This window comes from Archocentrus centrarchus, unplaced genomic scaffold (assembly GCF_007364275.1).
Source record: "Archocentrus centrarchus isolate MPI-CPG fArcCen1 unplaced genomic scaffold, fArcCen1 scaffold_58_ctg1, whole genome shotgun sequence".
Taxonomy (NCBI): Eukaryota; Metazoa; Chordata; class Actinopteri; order Cichliformes; family Cichlidae; genus Archocentrus; species Archocentrus centrarchus.
In genome coordinates, this window is record NW_022060279.1 from 291,180 (window position 1) to 314,788 (window position 23,609).

Here is a 23,609-nt window from a genome sequence, read left to right on the forward strand (position 1 = left end):
CTACAGGGGCATCCACACAGGATGAGACGGTTATTATCGTTAACAAAAACGAACGAAATAACGAAGACTGAAATTGAAAAAACATTTTCGCTAACTCAAATAAATACAAACACTAATTAAAAGGAAAAACTAACAAACTGTATGTTTACAAAACTAAAACAAATGATAAAATACCTTCGTTTTCCTGTTTGTAAGTTTACTTCACAGCCTATGAAATCACTTTTTCCACTATAGCAGTTTTAGCTGGGAGCGCCATCTGGCACCTCACTGTGTGTGTGTGTGTGTGTGTGTGTGTGTTCATCACGCCAATCTGCAAAATAATGGTAACAGCAAAGGTTGGGAGAAAGCAGCAGAGTCCCATAGGAGGTTTCTTTGAGTACGACAGTGACACAGACAGAAGTGAGTGTCTTGTTGTGGATGATGGCAAAATGTGTGGAACACTTGGGGAAAACCCACCAACATCAGTTCCCACCTGAGAAGAGCGCACAAAACAGCTATGCAAACTCTGAACCTACGCAGCAGCCTGACGTGCACCGTAACTACACACAGCCCAGAATGATTGTGATGGGAAGTTCACCACAGCCGAGTCCTTGTGCGTTTCTGGCTACTTTTCGCTGCAGTGTTTGAATTTATCAGTGAGAGACTAACAATCAGTAACAATAATCAAAGCATCAATATAAGGACTCACAAATGTCAGCAAATTCCTGGAGGGAGACTGCTGAAACTATCGGAATGAACGTGAGGGAATGAAGAAAGTGGAAAAACAGGGACAAATATGTTTGCAGATAAAAAACTGAGCACAGAGAGCGAGGACCAAAAAACACACAGTATCTTTTGTTTCTTTTGCCGGCACCACAGATAAAACACCAGCACACGACCACGAGGTAATTAACACACATAATCCAGCTACACAAGCATAAATGTGGACACGTACACAACCTGCAGAAGAGGCCGAGGTCATCGGCCCACAAAGACCCGGCGCTGAAGTCTAATTAGCGAGCATCTAACCAAGCTAGCTCTCTGAGCAGCTCCATGTGGTGAGAACATCAGGATGCAGCTGGATTTGAGCTTTAACTCCTTCAGAGAGTTCAGTTTGTTTCTGTCCAAGATTCGCTGCATTCTGATGTTATACACCACATGTAGGTGTTGTTAATCTGCGGCACTGACGCTCAACTTTATTGGAGAGTTTATTGTAGAGTTTATCAGGTTTTGGAGTTCATGTTTTTCTTTATGTTTCTTCCTGCTGATGTTCATGTGTGACCTTAATATTACACACAGTTAGCAGGTCATGCTGCTGTCTTATGAACAGCTGGTTGTTGAATACAATTTTTGAAATGGTATCTTTTGTTGAGTTTTTATTAGACACAATAGCTACTCTTGCACCTGACAAAGTATGAAAAACTTAAAATTAATGAAGTTTAAAATTAAGCCTTAAACAACTAATAAAAATGAGCAAAACCACTCTGAAAACTAATTAAAACAAACTGAATTAGAGAAAGGTCAAAATGAAATAAAACTACAGTATAATGTAAAATCCAAAACTATTATAAGCTCGTTCAAAGATAATCTCTTGGTCACCACGGAGTAAATATTTAACTGTCCTGCATGTTAGCGCACAGGAAAGTCATCAGTGTCCAAACATCTTCCACTGGGCCACAAAGAGTTAGACTGTGTGAAGCAGCTGTGCAGCAAATGGACCAGTACTCGTACTGTGCTTTTCTACTCTGAGCATTGAAAGAACAAAAAGATACGCAGAGAAAAATTTGAACTTAAAGATTGATAAAGATTAATCATCACTAAAATAATGAATCTCTTCTATTGTATTCTGGTCCTGCGGTAAACGCAGCAGAAGAATAGCCTAGAAGTCCTGCAGGTGGGCACGTCTCACCTGCGCAGTGTGTTATTGTTCTGCACTCTCTTGACCTCATCCTCCAGCTGCTGGATCTTTCGCAGGACATGCATGTGTTGCTGTTGTAACACACCCAGCCACAGTTCATCCCACAGCAACGTTACTCTGCGCAGCTCACCCACCAGCTGCTGGACCTGGTCAGTACAAAGTAGTGGTTAAACATTTCAGACAATCACAGCTCTTTAAGCCTTTATGACCACTGACTGCAAAAACAGGAAGTGATGTCATTTTCCCAGGAATTGACAGTATTGGAAATAGTTCATTTTGATACGTGCTGCTTTTTGCAAACTGTGCACAAAATGCATTTTATTTAGATTTTTACTACAGTTCATAAAAATTAATATCTCAAAAATGAAGTTTGAATGAACCGAACAAATTTAAGTCAAAATAAAATGGTTTGAAAGGATGTTTGCAACTTTTTTCTTTCATTTACAATTTTGATGGACACAGCTATGACATTTCTATATCTACAAAAATATCTGTAAAAAAGATTTTCAGCTTCTTCGCGGTTTATTGCACTTTTCTACAATTTATTTTGTTTACTACGGACTTCTTACATACATTTTATTAAAATTTGGGATATAAAGATTGTACTGATGTAGAACAAGTTGAAATACTCCAAAAAGTATGTAAAAATGTAAAGATACGCTCTGGCACACTTGTGCAATGGTTGGTAATAAAGGATTAATAGACATTTTTACTTACATCACCTACAGCTAGGCAATATGGACCAAGAATTATATATATATATATATATATATATATATATATATATATATATATATATATATATATATATATATATATATATATATATATATATATTTGTATGGTAATACATGGTATATAGTGCATCACCATATTTTCAACAAGTAAGATGTCAACAAGCACCTTTACTGGAACAGACTGATCAATAGAAAAATGTAACAGTTGATATTTAAAAGTAGAGAGCTTCTTAGTCAGGAACTGGTTCAATTTTCAGGAAAGTATAAAACTAAATATTTTCTAAAATACTGAATGTTTTACTGGGTAAATATTTTTCATTCATTTAAAGATAATTCTGTTTCTCTGATGTGGGGTAGCACGAGGTTTATAACAAATGACAAGCACACTCCCAGGTACACATGAGCGAAAACCGCCATGGAAACTAAAGCCACGTACTGCCATGGACAGTAAGACGCAAAATTAATTGTTAACAAAACCCCAGATTTCAACTGTGTATATCTGAACCTGAATCAGACCCAGAACGAGGAGACAACTGCACAAGTTGCTACAATGCACTTCTGAAATCTGCTCACATTTTTTGGCACCAACTAAAAGTCGAGCAGCAGCATTTTGTAACTATTGGAGATGGGTAAGTAATGTCTGGTTCAGCCCAACATAAAGTGTGTTCCATAATCTAAACGAGTTGTTAAAAAAGCAAGGATTAACATACAGAAGTGACTGAGAAAGAAATGGCTTGACCTTGGCCAGGTGTCTTAACTGATAAAATCTGGACTGACTACTGATTTAATCTTTGTGTCGTTTAAGATCACGGTCCAGTTTTACACCCAGGTTTGTTGCTGTCTGTGTCAGATGTTGACTCAAAAGAACCAGATTAACATTAATTTTGGAGGCATCACTAGGCCCAAAAAACATGACCTCAGTCTTTCTATTGTTTAAGTGCAAAATGCTTGTGGCCAGCCATGTCTTGATATCTCCAATGCACTGTAAGAGTTGGTTTGCAGAATATGCATTTTCCTGCTTCAGTGGCACAAATCGGACAAACGTCAGCTTAAAGGTGGAACGCGTCTTCTGAAAATTGATCCAATGGGAAGTAGATCCAAAGAGACAAGAAGAAGGCCAAGTATAGAGCCTTGAGGCACTCCACATGTAAGGTGTGCTACTTAAGATTCAACTGATAAGTAGGATCTGAACCAATCTAAAAGTGTGTTTGTTATGATTTGGCGCTATGTAAATAAAACTGAACTGAAGTGATGTGAAGGAGTAGTGGCTCTACTCTGAGCCCTTTCCAGATGCCTGCACTCTTCACCCCAATCTCTGAGGGTTCATATTTCAGCAAGACAATGCTAAACCGCATACTGCACCTACTCCAACAGCATGGTGTCATAGCAGCAAGGTCCAGGTGCTGAACTGGCCTGTCTGCAGGCCAGCCCTTTCACCACCTAAAAACATTTGGAACGTCATGAAATGAAAAATATGAAAGCCCACCCAGCACTGCTGAGCTAGAATCCTCTATCAGCCAAAAATGGGACAGAAAGGTCTAGCAGCTGCTCTCCTCTGTTCCCAGATGTTTACAGACTTGTTAAAAGTACAGGGAATGGTACACAGTGGGAAACATGGGCCTGTGCCAACTTCGAGAAGTGTTGCTGCCATCAAATTCAACATGAGCTCATATTATTCTTAAGATGGCACATCCTCAGTTTTAACACTGAATATGTTTTATTGAGAATAATGAGAGTAAAATGTTTAAGATATATTGCTGCCATGAAATTCAAAATGCCCTTTTTTCCTTCAAATGGTGCACTTTCTCACATTAAATCATGGATAAAACATGTTTATGAAATCAACTTTTTTTTTTGGAATTGGGTTTGGATTGCTAATACATTAATAAGCACACTATGTTTATGACCGCGTTATCAGCCTTCTACTCAGTTTTGATTATTGGACATGTCTACTGGCACACTAGTGCTTTGTTGTATATTATAAGTTGCTAAGGCATCTAAAAGAGTCTCTACCCAAATCTAAACATGTTTTTCCTCTAGTATAAGGGTGGTATAACCCCCTTCATCCTACAAGTGTAACCATGTTCAGCCTCCTACCTGAAGCACCATGCTAGGATTTGCTAAAGACAATTTCTCCACAATCTTGCTGTAACAGTCCTGCATCATGGCTTGGTCTTGACTGGAACAGGTTGCCAGCTCTTCTGAAGAGCCTCCTTGTTCACCACTTCCGAGCTGCTCATCCTCCTCCCCACCCAGGTCCTCTCCTTGTATGCTACCCAAGAAGGTGGGCAGAGCTGATGGCAATGTGCTTCCTGTTCACAAAAATCAACCAATTAAGAGGATGACAGTGTTCATCTGTGAAATTAGTAAAAATGTCATTAGTAGTCTGAGTCAGGGCACTAAACTGATTTTTCATTTTTATGCAACATGTTTTCCATCTAGAGACCCTTTCAGAGCTTGTACACTAGTCTAACCTACCAGAACACATTAGGAATGAAACTACCATTTTTATGAATTTATGCATTATATCTCACTTGATGCACATATGATGAATAATAAAAATGATGCTCATGAAGCAACCTTTCTCAGACTGATTAAGCCAGCAATACCTTTAATGAATGGTGGTCATTCACTGTCAATTATATCTAATGGCATCATCAAATATCAAGAGAATAAATTACTTAAAGTCAAATATTTGAGATATTAATGTAAAATTCTTTAAACAGCTGTAAATAACCAGGTCAAAAGAATTAAAATACCTGCATTCTGAGCCTCGCCTCCCAGGGAAAGTGAGCCTACGATGGCAGGGTAGAGGATGAGATGTGGGGAGTCCTGGGCCACACGGCACAGCAGGCTGCAAATGCTTTGTCGGATGTATGCCTCGGGATGGTTGAGACGTGAAAAGAGCTGTGGGATGATACCTAAAGAAGACAAATAATCAGTACATGAATAGCAGGAAGTGCATACAGTACCAGTCAGACGTTTGGACACACTTACCATTCATATGAATGGTAAATGTGACAAACTTTTAGGAGGGCTACGGTGAACACTTCTTATAGACACTGGGATGTGGGGTGATTAAAAGCGGAGATGGACTTTCAGGCAGTCCTCTCCTCCATCGTGGGCTTGTTGCTGGGGATGGGCTGGGCTGCGTATACATTCATATGAATGGTAAGTGTGTCACTACTGGAGGGAAACTGCTGAACAAAGGCTCACAGCTCTGGCCACTAGGCTGAAGAAACATAGCAGCGAGTAACACTAGAAGAACATCTGAGAGAAAGGGGAGTCACTCAGTACCAATGCCAAGTGGCTGTTGGACCTAAGAGCATTCCACAGCAACCTCCCAGATAAAGTACCAGTCAATATCACAAAGGCAGACATCCAACAATGAGTCTCTGGACTGAAGAAGTGGACAGCACCAGGACATGATCCAGGCCCACTGGCTAAAGACGCGAACAGCACTCCATGATCACCTGGCATCACAAATAATAGAGCTTCTAACAGCAGATACTCATCCAGAAGAATCCTGATCATGAAAGATCCCCACAAGGGTATGACATCATCAAAACTGCTGGCCAATCACCTGCTTCTCTATAACATGGAAATGCCTCTCAGGCGTCATTAGAAGCAAGCTGAGTAGGCATGAATCAAAACATGAGCACAGGTCAGAAAGGCATTGAAAACACATTGTTCACTCACTCATGCAGCACTCACTTATGCAGACCTGCACCTCTGACACCACCTGCTTGACTGTGAGTTCTGGCCAGGTTAGGAAACACAATTAGAAACTACAGCAGGGCAAGGGACACATGGCATCAGCCCCAAGACTCTGAGGACCTGGCTTCTGACCAGTGGCCTCACACACCATGTGATGAAGGTGTTGGTGAGACAAGTCTCAGCTCACCTGGGACACAGGTGACAACATCTCGACCCTTTGTAGGTTGTAAATGATGTAGTCATGCATGGTGCAGAGAGCTAACTCCCATCAACAGCTACACTGAGGATACCCTTTGATTTCTTAAGTGCGATCAAGACTACCTTGTCGCTGCTACTGAGAGAGAAGCTACAGAAGATGCCAGTCCTGGTCATACCACCTACAGAAAGACTGACGAGCCTGCAGTGGATGGATGTATTAGCGATGTGGAGTGGTCTGGGAGGAATCATCTGCTTCCTAATATCAATAAGATCAGAGAGATGCTGATCAACTTCAGAAGGAAGAGGATGGGTACGTGACTCGTGTCTATCCTGGGACAGGATGCTGATGGAGGAGTACCAGTACCTGCACATCCACATCAACGTGTTTTGACATGATTATAATTTTTTGGATGCACCGCATGAATACTCCAAAAACCCCAAATGAGAGCAAATATCACAATAAATAAATAATAATCATAACAAAACGTATGACTTTTGATCCTTGTAATCAAAAAAATAGAGGACACGAATGTAATTCTAATAAATTTTCACTGCCAACCTGAATTAGTAAAAATTAATATCTTGCTTAGTGTGTTACACCATACCAAGTTATAAAAACAGATTTCTCCCATATTGGCTTCTCTTCATTGGCTCCCTGTTAAATCTACAATAGAATTTAAAATCCTTCTCCTCACCTACAAGGTCTTGAATAATCAGGCTCCATCTTATCTCAAAGACCTCATAGTACCATATCACCCCAACAGAGCACTTCGCTCTCAGACTGCTGGCTTACTTGTGGTTCCTAGGATACTTAAGAGTAGAATGGGAGGCAGAGCCTTCAGCTTTCAGGCCCCTCTTCTGTGGAACCAGCTTCCAGCTTGGATTCAGGAGACAGACACCCTCTCTATTTTTAAGATTAGGCTTAAAACTTTCCTTTGTGATCAAGCTTATAGTTAGGACTATAAGTGCTACAAATGCTTGCTCATAGGGGGTCATTTTGACCGCTGGGTTTTCTCTGTCCAAAGCACCTTGAGGCGACTGTTTGTTGTGATTTGATGCTATATAAATAAAACTGAATTGGAGGGTTGTAACTTGAAGTTATTGTATTTTGCTTTAACCCCTCAGAATGCTTTCATTTTTAATTAGGCTTAATTTTAAAAAGTTGGTAGGAGCCAGAATAGTTGAGCTTCTGCAGGTTAAGGCAGCTAACCTAAATGCTTGTGTGAGATGCATTGTGTGTGTTCATTACCGTGTGGTGCTCCTTGTGCTTTATATGCTGTGCAGACTGACAAATAAAATGCTGGGACCACTTTTACACTTCCTGTGTATTTCTATCATCATTCCATATCATCAGTCATCTGTGGGCTCTATCCTGCTCTGTCTTTTTCATCTCATCTTTTCTCTCACCTTCCAGGTTGTGGTCACTGACCCTCCCTGGCACTGGCTCTTCATGTTCAAAGATAAGCCAATCACCTGCCATTAGGGAATGGCCGGGGTTTCACTTCAGTTCTGAGTTGTGAATTTGTGTTAAACAAACAGAGCTGAATGAAGTATCTTATCAGTCTACTGTCTCCACTCACTGTATGGAGACACACACACACACACACACACACACACACACACACACACACACACACACACACACACGCGCACACACACGCACACACACACAGCCTAAAAGAGTTTGTTGAATTATGACAAAAGTGAAAAGCCAATTAAAAAAAAGGTACATTTACAACAGACCAGTATTTTATCAGACATCCATCCACTTATTTTCACCGATCACCACCTCCACCCCTCTCTCACTCACACACACACACACACACACGATCATAAAATATGCATCATAAGGAGATTTGCATTACGACATACCCCTCCAGGGTGCTGTAGGGGTTGAAGCTAAGCCTAGCTCAAGCCCCTCTCTCAGTTCACCAGCATGCTTCACCAGAAGACGGAGGAGACGCAGAGTTGCCATGACAATTACATCATCATTGCTCTGCTTGCTGTTGTGATATGAAAGGAGGGCTTTAGGGTCATCCTCATCTACAGGGACCTAAAACAGAACAGACACACAGAATGAGGTAGTGACCAAAGGGCTGCACTTACGTCCATATCCAACAGCATTACTGTGTTTCATAGTCATCGGGTTTAGAACATGTATCTGAGCCTTACTTGTCCCGCATTGAGCTTGAGGAAGGTGAAATAGGCTTGGCAGGAGATGCGGTACAGACCAAAGATGCGGTCCACTACCCGTCTCCAAACTCGGATCAGACCATCTGTAACCAGCTGGCTTGCCTCCCCGAGCCAAGGACATGAACCAGTGAGCTGCCGCCAAATCACATCTACCATGTCGTCCTCATCATCTTCCTGCTGGAGAGCCATTTCCTCATCCTGATAAGAAACAGAGCAGCAGAAAATAATCTAAGACAATACAAAAAAAAAAAACCATTTTCATGTTGGTGTGCAGTCATGTTGGAACAGGAACATCCCCAAACTGTGTTGGGAAGATTAAATTGTCCAAACTGTCATGTAGGCCATGAGCTGGGGCTGGGTGGCACCATCTCTGGTGGCAGACTGAAACCTTTTCCAATCTAGTCAATGGGCAACAGTCAGAAATTCACGATGGCAGGTTACTGGAAGTGGAAGTGGTCTGATCATATGAAACAGGACTAGCAGCTTAGCAATGATTCAGAAAAGAAGGTCTTGAAGGATCCAACACTCCTTTCCATGACTGAGAACCTGCACTACTCTGAAGAAGAAAGAGAAGCCATGCAGAAGTGGGCCACAGGAAATCATTCTGAAGGCAGACTGCACTGGCTACGAAGAACCATCCCCCAGCTACCAGAGGATGCAGTGTGTCTGTCTGATGGGATGCTCTGGTGCAGAAGCTCAAAGGAGAAAACAGAATATTTGCTGACATTGCAGATGCTGTTGTCCTAAATGAGTGCAAACAGCTCCAGGACTGATGTCATATTTGATGTCTGTTGTGAGAAGTTAATGAAGGACGTCGAGAGAAACAGAAGGAGCAGCAGTAAACGGCTTCCCTGCCTCTCAAACAAAAACAGCCTGATCAAAGTGGTGGCTGTAGGCAATGGAGTATTTGTGACCCTGAAGGAGATATGTTACAGGATGACCAATACTGATGCAGATACAATACTGAGGAGCTCATGTCTACACACAGACTGACACAAGGCTTCTCTTACACACCAGCAGGCCACTGATAATTACTGCAGAGGACGCAGATGTTCTTGTTTCAGGCTCCGCTTTCTCAGCTGAAACTCCACCTGTGACGTGCTCGTGCTCTTGGACCTCTTGCCTACACTGGGTGTGACAAAGTGAGCTCCTTTGCAGGGAAAGTAGCAGCACAGAATTCCCAGTTCACTGAAGCATTTCAAGAACGTGGAAACTAGGCCTGTCACAATAACAAATTTTGCTGGCCGATTAATTGTCTCAGAAATTATTGCGATAAACGATAATATTGTTTGGAGACCGTTTTAAACTAGTAATGATAATGACTAGTACATCCTCTCAAAGATCAAAAAACTTGAATTTCAAAAGAACACTTAACACTGGAACACAAAATAAACAAAATGGACTCTCAATCTCCCTTAACAAAAAATGCACTTGAATAAAAACTAAACAACAAAAAAAACAAACAAACTCGAAATAAAAACTACATTCAACCGAAATGGTATGGATTATTAAGTCTGTAGACTAAACTGCCCTTCAAAAAATAATAATCATTAGTTTTAAATAGAGAAGATGGGCAAACTAACAACATTAAAAGGCGGCATCTCTAACGATTAAATGAACTACTGTCTGTGTGCGCGCACCATTTCGCACTGTCCTTTTTGTACGCTGTCTGTCAATTAAATGCTCCAGTGAGGGTGGACTGTCGGGAACTTGAAGACGGCCCACCGGTTGTAGTTTTTTTCCCAGCTGGGAAAACTGCTTTGGATGATTGTTCTTTAGGTGCAGGTGCAAGTTTGTTGTATTGCTGCTTTTAGTTACTACCGTTTTATGACAAATGCGACACACCGGCTCGCCTCGGTCGTTTGGTTTAAATCCGAAGTGCTCCCACACGCTGCTGTTGCGTTCGACTTTGAAACCAATTTCATTTTGAGTTTTCTCCCCCAGTATCAGATAGTGTTTCTTTAGTTTGCTAAGTCCTCACGGGGCTCTAATGCTGCAGACGTACAAGATGATGCGCCTCAGCTGGCTACCTGACGCGATAGTTCACTGCCCCTGTTACACTAAGAAATGAGAAAGGGAGGGGTCAGTGGAGCGCACGAGAGTTAAGCCTTTTGCCATCCAGTGTCTTCAGTAGAAAGAGAGAGAGAGAGAGAGACACACGAAGAAACAATAAAGCCGATAAATAAAAATTGTCAACCTCATTTTAAGTTATTGTGCGATTAATTGATTTATTGTTTAGTGGAAACCAGTGGAACCTGACCTCTGAGAATCACCAGCAGCTTGAGGCATTTGTATGAACCAAAAGCAGAAACCAGTGATGTCAATGAACTACGTTACAAATGGCTCCCTGCAAAGAAAGGAGAAGTAGAGTCACGGCAGCTCCCACCATTGTCTGCTACACTCAGGAAACTCGCTGATAGACAAACTACTAATCTGACAGCAGCTGGTCACGGTTGGTGCCTTGAGCAAGACAGTAGCAGAGAGGAACGATCAATAGACTAGAGTGACACACCAGCAGCACCTTAGGCTGCACTACAGTGTATGTATGTGTTCAAGGATCTGTGACCTTCCTTGTTTAGCCAATGGGATAAACTGCACAAACCTCTGCAACCATGCAGCAACCAGAGGTCACAGGAGCAGAAACCTAACCTCAGCGAGACAAAACGAAGACAGCTAAAAGAATGAAAAAGGATAGAAAATGAGAGAAATGGATTTAAATTAATATAATCTTTTGAATAAATGATCCATGGAGCAGTTCACAGATGAGGAGCTAAATTAAATGAAAGACACTGAAGATGGAGACAAACAGGACAACAGGTCCTCCAACAGGAAATGCTCACAGCTCCATGCTGACTGAGGAGAGACCCTTTGGAGCAGACTTGGAAAAGCTTAGAGCATGGATGTTAATGTTTGATAGAGAAATGATGGTTTTGGAAAGTTCACGTGTCACCCACATACACCGTTTCATGAGTCTCAGATCCCTACAGAGAAGGCAGCCTGATGAGGATGCACACATTCAGCCTCGAGCAGCTGCATGTGTGCCACCCAGAAACAGCTCTGTTTAGTTTAACCTAACTGAAAGCACGAAACACGCCCCCACCCACACTGACTGAACCACACAGAACTGTCAGCAATGTGCTCGTCCTCAGGAGCTCTCATGGTTTATGAGGCCAGCTGACTTGAAGGCGAGATTTGCAAGTTCAAAGCAGATTTGGCATTTTGTTGCACTGTACTTGTGACACATGCAAAGACAATGAATTGAATCTAATCTAATGTTGAATGAGGTACACTGAATTTTGCTGAAATATGAACAATGAGTCAAATTCTTCTACTTTGTTTTTGCATATCGATTTAAGATTTATTCTTCACTCACTTCCATAGCAAAGCGTGGGAAGGAGCAGAAAAGTGAAGTGTGGGATTTTAGGCCGGTTGTCGCGTGTTCATGACTTTAACTTCTGTTCTTTGATAAAAACCAGAGTTTCCAAGGTGTGCACAGGATAGACTACCTGTATACCAGTAGGTCGACACATGGCCTGTCCTAGAATACTGAAGATGACGTCCTTGTCTTCTTCACTCGTCGTTGCTGGCAGAAGCTCCTCTATCTCTTTCTTTTCCCCAGGAAGAAGAGGCAGTCCTTCCCCTTGGCTGGAGAGAAGAAGACTACATTACAGGTGACACACAGAGTGACATTTTCAGTGATGATGGGTCTGCAAACACTCTATGATGCAGACCAGCATCACCCTCAAAAACACAACAGTTCAGGCTCCCAAGTAGCAATGACACAGATATTACACACACACACACACACACACCACTGGGTCCACTAACCTTGCGTTATCAACTACCTTCCTACCCCAGCGATAAGCCCAGCTTGCCAGGGCTGCCCAGGACTTTGCCACATCTGGAGCTAGACTGGTGGACAGCTGATACAGTTGACCCAACACGAAGTCTGGCTCTCCAACACCCACGCTCACTGCACAGAAGACCACCAAGACTAAATGTCGAGTATTTTAGAGGGTTAGGGACACATCTCAGTGTATCCACACTTTACTATGTGCTGAGTGTAGATACCATTAATGTGTCTTGTCAGTTTAACTCCTCCTTAACGTCTTCAGTTACGTTCAGTTGGACCTGATATGTATAAAACTGAGCACTAGCTTGGACTAGAAAGTAATACTTAAAAAAAACAAAGAAAGTGTGTCCTCATATGAGGGCAATAAAGTCACCATTGTTTAACAAAGTATAAGGGACTTTAACTGGACTGTACGTCTCAGGTTAAACCACGGTACCTGAAATCTCAGCAGTGACGTGTGGGATGCCCTGATCCTCCAGGGGAAGCTCCAGCAGAGCACCAATATTCCTGCTCAGAGGTGACGTACTGCCCAAAGCACTGGATGAGTTTACTGCTGCTGACTTCTTTACCACCTACAACAAAACATTCATTCAGTCTTTCAATTCTTCATTTTAAGAATTTTAATGTTTGATTGCTAAAATGGGTCCAAAACATGCTTAAAAAACAAAAAAACCTTTTGGGTTTTTGAGCCTCTGACAGGACGGTGGAGACAGGAAAGATCAGGGGGAAGAGACGGCCCCGAGCCACAGCCCCCACACTCATACATACTTGAACAATGTAAACATCCAGCTTACAGTTTATAAAAGTACGTGCCTGTTTAAGCTGAGGTGTCATGTCCTTCCAGTCAGCCAACAGCCATTTGCAGAGCGTGAGCAGCGAGCGGCAGGCAGCACCTTCATTCTTCCCCAAATGGCAGTAAGACAGAGCAGCCTTGCTCAGCATCTCCATGGCTGCCATTGACTGACCTGCACACAAAGAACTGCTTAGAGAAATTGAAACAGAAACCTCATGAGCACTCTGCAGCAGGTTTGTGTGTTTTGGAGGCAGCCGCTGTCAGCAGGGATTGGGACCGATGGTAGAAAGCAGCACATTTCTGTGGAATTTCAGGTTTATTTTCTATAAAGCTCTAAAAAAAAACAAACAAAAAAACCTACAATCCACAGAATATGCTGCGCAGATGTAAATGTGTATGTTCCTGATGGATCTCCTCCCCCACAGACTGATCTCACAGCTATAACAGCATTTCTGGATTGACACAGTTTGGATGGTCTTCGAACAGCTTTTCCAGTTTTCAATTAAAGACGCGCATCTCCATGTTTTCCAGCTGCCTCTAGATCTACTCTGAAACAGAAGCTGCAGCTCCACTCTAATAAACTAAGAGTTATTAGAGTGGAGTCAACTTTATTAATCCCTGATCCTCAAAGCTGTTTCAGGGAATCAGCTGTGTCGGTCTTCACGGAGCCAAAAACATGTTTTCGTGCAGTGAGGTGAAAGCGTACCTGCAGTTCTCAGGACTTTGGCTTTTTCTATCTCAACTTCTGGTCCCCAGGTCTCCCCCAGGGTGCCTTCCAGATGAAGTCGCCTGAAGGCCCCGCTCAGCTCATCGTGCTGCTCCTCCTCTGGTGTTCTTGCGTCACTGAACTGTCTGAGCAGACGGGATGCCAGGGTAATGTTGCCCTTTTTCCGGGCAAATTTGACAGCAGTCAGGCAAAGCTCCATCAGGTGGCTATCGATGGTGGAAGAGTAACCTGGGCAAGAAAGAAGACGGTTAAATGTTTCCACGGGCCTTTGTCAGTGCATCGTACTGATCGCTTTCAGCCCAGCAAACATGAGGTCCATCTGCCGCTTCGTGAAAATATTATTACTAAACCTCAGAACTGGTTGTGCCACCCTTGGCAGCAGGAACTGCCAAAGCATCTCAATCTGACTGAAATCCAAACTTTAAGTTTAAAACCTTCCCTATATCGTGTCACCATTCCCAGAAGATTCCACAGACTACATCATCTCAGAGAGAGAACAGCAAAGCCCCGCTTGATATCAGATCGTGTACCAGCAGCAGGGCTCAAAGAAAAAGACTCAGACTGTGTGCAAACAGAATAAGCAGCGGCTTCATGATGGGCAGTGATGCTGACTGAAGGCTTATGAACAATGTGAGCAAATACTCGCAGCAGCATTCAATCATTACCTTTAAGTTTGTGGAGCAGCTGTCTCTGAAACGTGGTGTATCTGAGGGCATGAAGGAAAAGCTGGACATCCTGCTGCTTACATGAGCTCAGAGCCTCGCTGCACAGAGGAATCACACAGTCCTGTGAAGAATGCAAACACAAAGGGTGAAACATTAAAGTTCCTGCTCTCTGCAGCAGCTTCGCTTTAACACTACTTCTATAAAAGACAGCAAGAGTCTGGAAAGTCAAATACTATAATTTTATTTCTACTTCTTTGTGTTTTCAGTGAAAAAAAACATATTTGATCATGTTTTCATCATCATTTACTTTGATATTCTCTGGTATCCAAACCAAATTGGCAAATGTAAAGTCCCGATCGCTGCAAATGAAACTCATTGATTATCTGCAGTCACGATAAGTGTGGGTGTACAAACTTCTTGTCCAGTAAGTGCATTCTCCAGGGTGGCAGTGGAGTGGAGCTGCAGGGTGGGGAACGTGGGCGTGGCATCAGAAAGAGTGAGGGTCGACAGGCGAAGGGGACCCAAGCAGATGCGCCCGGTCTGTTTCAGGCAACGCACCAGCGTGCTGCAACAACATGTCACATGACTTATTCAGCGTCAGGCACCAACAATGAATAACGCACAGTTACATTAATGACAGAAAACAGGCAAAAGACCGTCATCTGCCTCTAACCCACAACTAACTAACTGGGCTGGAAGCGTGTCTGTCAGCGTGACTGCAGAGCAGGCAGCTTATATCCACATGGGGTCAGGAAGTGGAAGATACCAACGACAGCTTCTAGCATACAATCACCGGCCTAAGCTGGACACATTAAACACACAGCACTGTTTGCTGAGTCTCAAAGTTCAACCCCCCCAGCTTTGAAGTTCAAAGATGGGGGGGTTCCTTCCAACGCTGCAGGCCATACTGTCACTTCTTCCAGCAAATTCAAGATGCTCAACTTCAGGTACACGCCGTAAATTCCACATTCCTGAAGTCACAGCTGCAGATATTGACTGACATAGCTTAAGTAGTTCTCTACGTGCAGCTGTTTGAAAATGTCTCCCCAGAAAACACGACTCAAAAGCCCCCGACTTCATCACAATATGTTTATGAGTAGTGCTCATTAAGTGTATGATCATCCTGGATTATCTGAGGGAACTCAGAGATGGGCAGGCAGGAAGCATCTCTGACCCATAAGAAGCAAACTCACTCTGAGCTGGGTGCAGTTCTCTGATCCTGCTGTTGGCTGACTTTGGTCATTGCACTCAGAGCGCTGCGGAGGAGCTGCACCTCGATGGCTCTCTGCAGCTCCGTCGGATCTGGGCTCAGTGAGGGCAGAAGCCTCTTCAGATCTGAATACATGCACACACAATCAAAGCTAAATGTGGACAAGGAACATTTTGTACCAGTTTCACTACAAACTGATCCACAATCCAGAGTCTGAAGCCTGCTAACACTAGTGGCTGTAAGGACACTTACCCAGCTTGTCCTTGCTGCCAGAAAGAGAGGTGTAGTCCTCTCCAGGTAGCAGCTCCAGCTGAACCCCACACTCTGCTAGGTCCCCCTCCTCAAAGTGACTCAAAGCCTGGATGTAATTGAAGTCTGTCTTCAGGTTGATGCTGATGGGATTGGTGGAGTTCTGTTTGAGGGTGCTCACAGTTGCCTGCCACTCCTTAACAGAGGCCCAGTCACAAAGGGCTGCATAACACTGACAGGCTTTGTTGGCCAGAAAGTTGATGACCTCTGGGGAGCACTCACTGGATTTCAGCAGCACCGTCTTCCTGCTGTCACCTTTTGGAAATCAAAAATCATCACATCAGTTAATCTTAAAGGAAAGACAACAAAACAAAAAGCACAGAAAAACATTTCTCAGAAACACAAGCAGGAAATGCACCACTAGACTAAAGGATGAGCCCGGCTTCTCTGGTTAGCATGGGTGAGTCTCTCGCTGTAGAAGCTCAAACATTACTCCGCCCACCGGACTGCCTTGCATTAGCGGCACAGAGACGTTCCTCCTAAGTTTAACCGTACTGAAATAATGGTCATCACAACGGCATCAGTGTTTGGTTATTTTCCTCTAAAAACATTTTTATTCACTCCATTTTTCCAGGTCATCCACGCCCCGCCTAAAGGGCTTCTGTGCTCCACAGCTGGGATCAAGGAAGGATTAGAAAGCTAACTGAACTTAGTGTTCCCTACAGAAAACTCCAGCAAAGGTTTGAAGACCCAGCACCTGCTCAGGGCTCTAACCAGAAAAAAATAGCCCAAGTACTAATGGCCGCGCCCGCTTGCAAACTGTGGTGATAGCGATCTGCTGGGTGAGCAGCCGCTAGCTGGTTCCCTGCCTGCTGGGGGGCAGTGGGGGGGTAACAAAGTAACTGATATCCAGCATTACAAAGATGCCTCGTGTTAATCTCACTCAACAGGTGGCTATGGGTGGTGAAACAAATGGTGTGGAAACTCTTAGCTCTTCATGAACCTGTTCTGGCTCAAGCATAAACTAGCTGAGAGCTCTGCACAGAAGACCATCGCTGTCCCATCTGCAGCCTGCCGTCTGGCAGCTCATACAGAATGTGCTTTTATTCTACACAACAACTGTGCGCCTGCTGTCACACACGTGTTAGCTGTATATGGAGGACCTGTTTGTGATCAAGCCCTCCTCCTCTGGATAATCCTGTGATCAAATCTGAGCTGGAAAACTTTCAGACAAGGCGTGTCCCAACTTCCAGGATCCAACAGAGAGCCATCATTTCTCTCCTTATAGGAGAAGATCCTCATTCAGCCTCCTGTCCTTGATCTGACCTGCTGTGCTTCACCTGCATTACTTTTATTACTAGCTTGTCTATGACTTGCTAACTGCTGTTCCTTTATGGTGGTTTGACTGCATGAAACATGGATATCTGGTAGTTACCATTGCTGCCGTGTTTCGGGCTGCTTGAGTTGCTGGAGAGTTTGAGCATCAAAGATTCAGAGCCTTTGATGCTGCAGTCCATCCCTGTAACCGCAGAGAGCTGGTCCTGATACTCCTGGGCTGCTTTCTCAAATCTACACACACAAACATTTGCACAATTTATTACAGGAGGAAGACGACATGAATGAACTAAACATTTATATACACATCTCACTCAACCATAACAGTAACTGGTTAATGTGCCGGTCCTCACCGTCCCTCAGCCTGCAGGGCGACTGATGACAACCAGCCCATACTCTTGCCAGCTGTTGAGAGGCTCCAGCACGCCAAGCCCTGGATGGCCTCAGGACAGTGCAACTCCCATAGAGCCTCCACAAGCAACACCACAGGAACCTCCAGCTCTGGACCCTTTCAAGCACACAAAAACATCCCGCTGACCCAGATGGATGCTACTATTTATTACTGTACCTGCAGAAATTACACAACACCTAACACAACACTACGAATGTGCACAGACAAAAGCTAAAGAGGCTCAAGCCAGAAAAAATGAATTATTATACACATATTCCATCTACACACACACACACACACACACACACACACACACACACACACACACACACGATGCTCAGCTGAAAGCTTTGTACACTGACCTGGGCACCACTGTTCTTAATCTCTGTGAGCAGGTCGAACCCATGGCGAACAGTTACTGCTGGCTGGCCAGACAACAGACCAACTCTCATCAATGCCAAGCGGATCCTTGTCAGCCAGTCCTGGCATGTCTGCCGGTTTGTGTAGAAGAAAGTCCTAATGCCCTGAGAGGCGGAGAAAAAGCCACACGAGATCAATAAATAACACGCACGCAGGGCGGCAGTCACAACATGATGGCTGTTCAAATTCTGCTTCTTGGCTACGATCCTCTCTCTCAGTCACGGCTGTACCGTCCACAATCAGTACACGTGAAAAAAGTCATCTCACAATATCAGTGATGTAGTCACGCCACGAACTTATGTGTGAACCCCAGTGTGCGTGACGACAACACGAGCCCAAACACATGAGGGTTCTCAGTAGCCGCTTAAAAAGCTCGATCCGAGATACGACATCCCAGTTTTATTACGCGTTAAGCAATTATTTTATATTTTTACTTAATATTTCCAGGGACAGCACTACCTCGGCTACTTTTATGCACACATTTGATTTGTGCTGGATGAAATGTTGTGATGCGGTTGTACTATGATGTCACTGCTGGCACCGTGTAGCAATAGAATCACACTTGGAATTTGGGAGTGTCACCAGTTTTGAAGCTACCCCCCCCCCATCGATGTCCAACCATTAAAGTGAAGTGGAGCTTTCATTTGCACACCTTTGGTGGAGCGGTGAGAGCGTTAGCACAGCCTTCATAGGCGTTGTACATGAGCTTCTCCAGGTTCTCCAGGTACTGAAGCAGCAGAGTGAGGCGCAGCTGATTGGAGTGGTGACCATCACTATCACTTCCGGTGCCGGCCCAGGCTCCAACATCCTGGTCTGGGTTCAGACTGTGTGCAGCTAAGCTCCGGATCATACCTGTAACACACGGAAGCAGAAGGGTGGGCTGGTGGTCAGGAGGCTAACACAAAGAAAACACCACAACATTCGTGGGGACTTCTGACCCATGTCATCACACCCGGCTCTCTTTCTGCAACGATGAACTCTACAAGTCTTCTTTTCTTCACTAAGCACCGTGATCGCATTTTAGCAGACTGTTTAGCAACTGTTCTGTGTCAGCAGTTAGAAAACTGTCCCACCATTTCCATCTTCCTAATAAAAAGCCTGTTATGGTAGCCTCAGTCACAGATAATATGTAGAACCCAAGTAACACTTAAACTCTGAGCTTTACCTTCAATGGTCTGGAAGGTGTCCTGAGCTCGACCCAAAGGTGTTCGGAGTTTGGATAATACAGTGAACTGTGCAGCCTCCCACACCGCCCACTGCCACAGCAACACCTCTGTTTTTAGCAGTCCTCGTGTCACTACATCGGGCCTGCTACCATCAGTGCTTCCACGGCCATCCTGCTTCTCAAGACGCTGGCAGCTGTAGTACAGACGCTCCAGCCACGAGTCCTTCCTGAGAATACACAACGGGAAGTGTCTGAGCCACACCTCAGTACATTGTTACTGATCAGGAGTCACATCAAAATGTACATCACAGATTTTATATTTGTAGACCTGATATGAAACTTAGCATGTCTCACTATAGTGGGGCACACGATAATCATGAAGTACACGTACACCAGCGCAAACTGCCAGCATGACTACCGATATTGAAAAATGACCATAAAAACATCCTAAGAGTTAAAATCTGTGCAGGTCGTGCAGCTGTTCCTGTGCCATTACCCTCCACGGTGCAGGACTCCATACAGGATGAAGCTGATGAGGTCACTGAAGTCCTGGGGGTGGAAAGTGCTGCTCGGTGCACGGCTCATGTGGTGGCGAATGGCCACAGAGATCTTCCTCATTTCAGGATGGCTGTGGTTACTGCGAACAAACAAAAATAAAATAAATAAATTGGTCCCAGCTCCCGATTGGTCAGTACTTCAGTTCAAATGGTGCTCATCAAACATCGAATCCTAACGTAGCGAAACCTTCGGACTCCCTAACTGATAACAGCAAAGCTGATGATGCCAATGTGCAACTGTTTGTCTTCAGTGCTCTAAAGTCACAGACCGGGTGGGAAGCTTAAAGTGTGGGCTCTCTTTAATGGAAATGCTGTAAGGCAACAACTACAGTCCCAGCAACATGTCTGACAGCTTTAGCCAAGCAGCTAGTGAAGTCTGTACTTATCAATTTGGGGAACTTTAAGACTGTTTAACCATTTAATGTTCCCAATTATTGTTCAGACCAGGCACAACCATAGTTACAGGAAAACAAGACACAAAAACCCAGCATGTCACAGGGCTGCAGCCACGGTTATTCCAGTGGAGCTGAGATGGTTTAGGTTCTCTATGCTCAGCAGCCAACAGCCTGCAGAGCAACAACCATTAACTGCTCATAGCTGTGCGGACAAACACACACAACCAGGTTTGTAGGGCTTGTGGACGCCGATCACATCCGTGAGTCACATCAAGAACAGGATCGGGAGCTTGACGATGCATCAAAAGACGCTGTGCCTCTGTATTACACCAGCGCATGGGGAGTTTAACACTATTGTGTAGCAATAAAATCCTAAAGGCACCCACTGCTATTAATGACACACACATATCCAACTGTGTGAAAGAATACAGTTTATAGCAGTACGGCAAGTCTTACCTCAAAGTCACGTCAAGAGGGATTGACCTGAGAAGTTTAGCATAAGCTTGCCTCACCCTCACTGCTGAGTGGACCAGCTGGACTCTGCACACATCTACACACCTGCGAGACCCCCACCCCACAGCACACACACAAAAAACACACACAATGAACTTTAATACAACAGAACAAGCATCAGGCATCATATTTTTCCCCATATCTGCAGCTATGTCCAGGACAGAAGTAAGGTGTGTAAATAAGGCGTTCACCTCTGCAGCAGCTCGGTGGACAGCGATGAGCACAGCACCTGCAAAGTGTGGCAGGTCTGGAGGCAGATGCTTTGATCCTCATTCAGAGCTATCCAAAAAAACAACAATTCGACAGCATCCTTACTGATGAACGAGTCCGCCGGCATAAAACAGTTCTTGGTAGGAAATGCTGAACATTTTGGTCTCACCATTGGCCAGAATGCCTCTGCAGAACTTGCTGAACGAGGGCAGGGAAAACAGGGGGCTGTAGGTGTCTGACTTCTTCATCAGCAAAGAGATTTCCTGAGCCCAGGTGAGAAGCAGCTTCCTAGCATATCAACATAAGAGTGTTATAATAACCAATAACCTTTGTGTGTTGCATTTGGTTTTCTCTATTGTTCTGGTTAGACTCAGCATAATCATTTAATAGTGAAATATCTAAAGAAAACTTTCAGCCGAGTTTGCTTAAAGACAGGGAGGAAGAACCTGGCCTCGGGGTAAAGGTGCTCCCTGGGCAGCAGACCTCCAAGAAGACTGAGCAGTGTGCTGAAATGCTTCTTAGTTGCTGTGGTTACAGTGCTGATGACAGCACCATCAAACAGAGAGGGAGAGGATGATGATAAGCTGGATGAGATGAAGTGATCGTGTCTGCACACAGAGAGAAGAGGTCATCAGATGAGACAAGCAGAAGCAGCCCTACATCGAGTTTGGATCTTCTTCTTACAGTTTTGTCTTTCAGCAACTCCAACAGCAAATCACAGACTTCACTGAATTCATCTGTTTGTTTGCTTCTTATTGCCCAATCACATTTCTTAATATTTCCTCCTCTTAGCTCTTCACTTACCTTCAGATCAAAGTAACAAAGTTACCAGTTATTAAGATTAACTGAGTAAATGATCAACAATCACAAAAAACTCCCACCAGCATCATGTATTTGTCACTGTCTGTTTAGTTTTCACTTCTTTATTTAATTGTGCTTCTTTTGTATCTTTGCCATATTGTATCCATTTTGGTGAGCTTTTGTTCAGGGTTGGGTTTAATGTTCAGCTTCTGGAATAAGCAGAACCTTAGAGCCACAGCTGTGACTAACGTCGGGCTTTTCACCCCCATCGGTGATACTGTTACAAACTCATGTTCGTGTTCTAGGGTTAAAATCCACCAAATATGGAAAGACGTCCAAAAAAATAAAAAAATCTAGCCAAATACTCAAATACACTATACGGACAAAAGCACTGGGCCACACACACTTTACAGGTACAGGAGCTGCTCGGCCATGAAGCTTCCAGCATCATTTTTAATGCTGGAGAAGGTTTGGAGCTCTGCAGTCACTGACTCAGCAGAGCGTTGGCAACTGTTAGGCATTATGTGACTCAGCACTTGGCAACCCTGCTCTATAACATCACGTGGTTTGTGGTTGAGTTGCTGTGGCTCCTAAATGCTTCCACTTTGCAATAATATCACTTAGAGTTGATCGTGGAATATCCAGGAGGGAAGACATTCCACGGCATGACTGGCTGCAATGGTGGCATCCTGTTCCAGTCCCTCGCTCGAATTCATCGAGCTCCTTAGAACGACCCGTTTCTTTCACAAAGGTTTGTAAAGGCAGACAGCAGCTAGGTGCTTGATTTTATACACATGTTGCAATGGGACTGAAAACACCTGAACTCAAAGCTTAAGAGGCGTGGCCTGTTACTTCTGTCCATACAGTGCATGCTTGCAAAACTGAGAATGCTGCAGTGCACAAGGAGTGTGCTCGCACCACATGTGGGTGTATTACCTGGTGCAGTGTGAGTACAGGGAGTAGAGTACAGCGTACTGGATGGCAGGGTAGTAGATGGCCAACTCAGAGTGGACCAGCATCAAATTGTGACTTAGAAGAGCGAAGACTGTAGGAGACAATGCCCACATCTGCACAGAACACAAATGCATACAAATGAACCAAGTGAACATGCAGTGACATAACAGTGCAAACATCAGGTGTCTGCATTCAAATTCCCGTCACTGCATATGTCACAAGTACAAAGCAATGAAATGCAGAGCACCACATTTATTTCAGGAGCTCTCTCTAAAAGAAAGTGATAAATGAGAGGAGCAGTGACCTTTACAGCTGAATTCAGTCAGATCCACAGGACATCTGTACTGTGACATGTTCCCACCTGTTGCATCTGTTTGGCAAAAGCTGAAATCGTATTTATACAGCACAACATACTGTAGCTATCACAGAGCGGTGAACCTTTAGAAACGACGGGGACTGAAGCCTTCCTTTAAGAGAAAACCTGAAGAACTGACTGTCTGCTCCTACAGAAACGCTGGCTTTAAGCTTCATTAATGAAGGTTCGTTAGAAATGGAGCTGGATAAAAACACTAAACTGATTACAGGCTCACGCCACACCGTCGGCACTGAAAGCAGGTGTCAGCTGATAC

At 44.0% G+C, this 23,609-nt stretch overlaps 1 protein-coding gene across 1 annotated transcript in view; it reads right to left on the reverse strand.

Annotated features, from left to right (window-relative positions):
- The window catches only part of smg1 (SMG1 nonsense mediated mRNA decay associated PI3K related kinase), a 74,022-nt gene that overhangs the window by 35,727 nt on the left and 14,686 nt on the right, over nt 1-23,609 (reverse strand). Inside the window, exons 14-38 of the mRNA XM_030725509.1 lie at nt 22,963-23,093; nt 21,672-21,833; nt 21,395-21,513; nt 21,207-21,294; nt 20,959-21,060; nt 20,047-20,187; nt 19,551-19,777; nt 19,038-19,237; nt 18,328-18,489; nt 17,928-18,082; nt 17,675-17,808; nt 16,243-16,554; nt 15,974-16,115; nt 15,195-15,345; nt 14,781-14,901; nt 14,095-14,343; nt 13,409-13,560; nt 13,032-13,167; nt 12,571-12,715; nt 12,249-12,387; nt 8,722-8,940; nt 8,422-8,602; nt 5,394-5,555; nt 4,732-4,946; nt 1,889-2,043 (exon numbers count right to left, since the gene is read on the reverse strand). Coding sequence (XP_030581369.1) covers nt 1,889-2,043; nt 4,732-4,946; nt 5,394-5,555; nt 8,422-8,602; nt 8,722-8,940; nt 12,249-12,387; nt 12,571-12,715; nt 13,032-13,167; nt 13,409-13,560; nt 14,095-14,343; nt 14,781-14,901; nt 15,195-15,345; nt 15,974-16,115; nt 16,243-16,554; nt 17,675-17,808; nt 17,928-18,082; nt 18,328-18,489; nt 19,038-19,237; nt 19,551-19,777; nt 20,047-20,187; nt 20,959-21,060; nt 21,207-21,294; nt 21,395-21,513; nt 21,672-21,833; nt 22,963-23,093 — 4,100 coding nt within the window. The remainder of the gene's footprint in view (nt 1-1,888; nt 2,044-4,731; nt 4,947-5,393; nt 5,556-8,421; nt 8,603-8,721; nt 8,941-12,248; nt 12,388-12,570; nt 12,716-13,031; nt 13,168-13,408; nt 13,561-14,094; nt 14,344-14,780; nt 14,902-15,194; nt 15,346-15,973; nt 16,116-16,242; nt 16,555-17,674; nt 17,809-17,927; nt 18,083-18,327; nt 18,490-19,037; nt 19,238-19,550; nt 19,778-20,046; nt 20,188-20,958; nt 21,061-21,206; nt 21,295-21,394; nt 21,514-21,671; nt 21,834-22,962; nt 23,094-23,609) is intronic.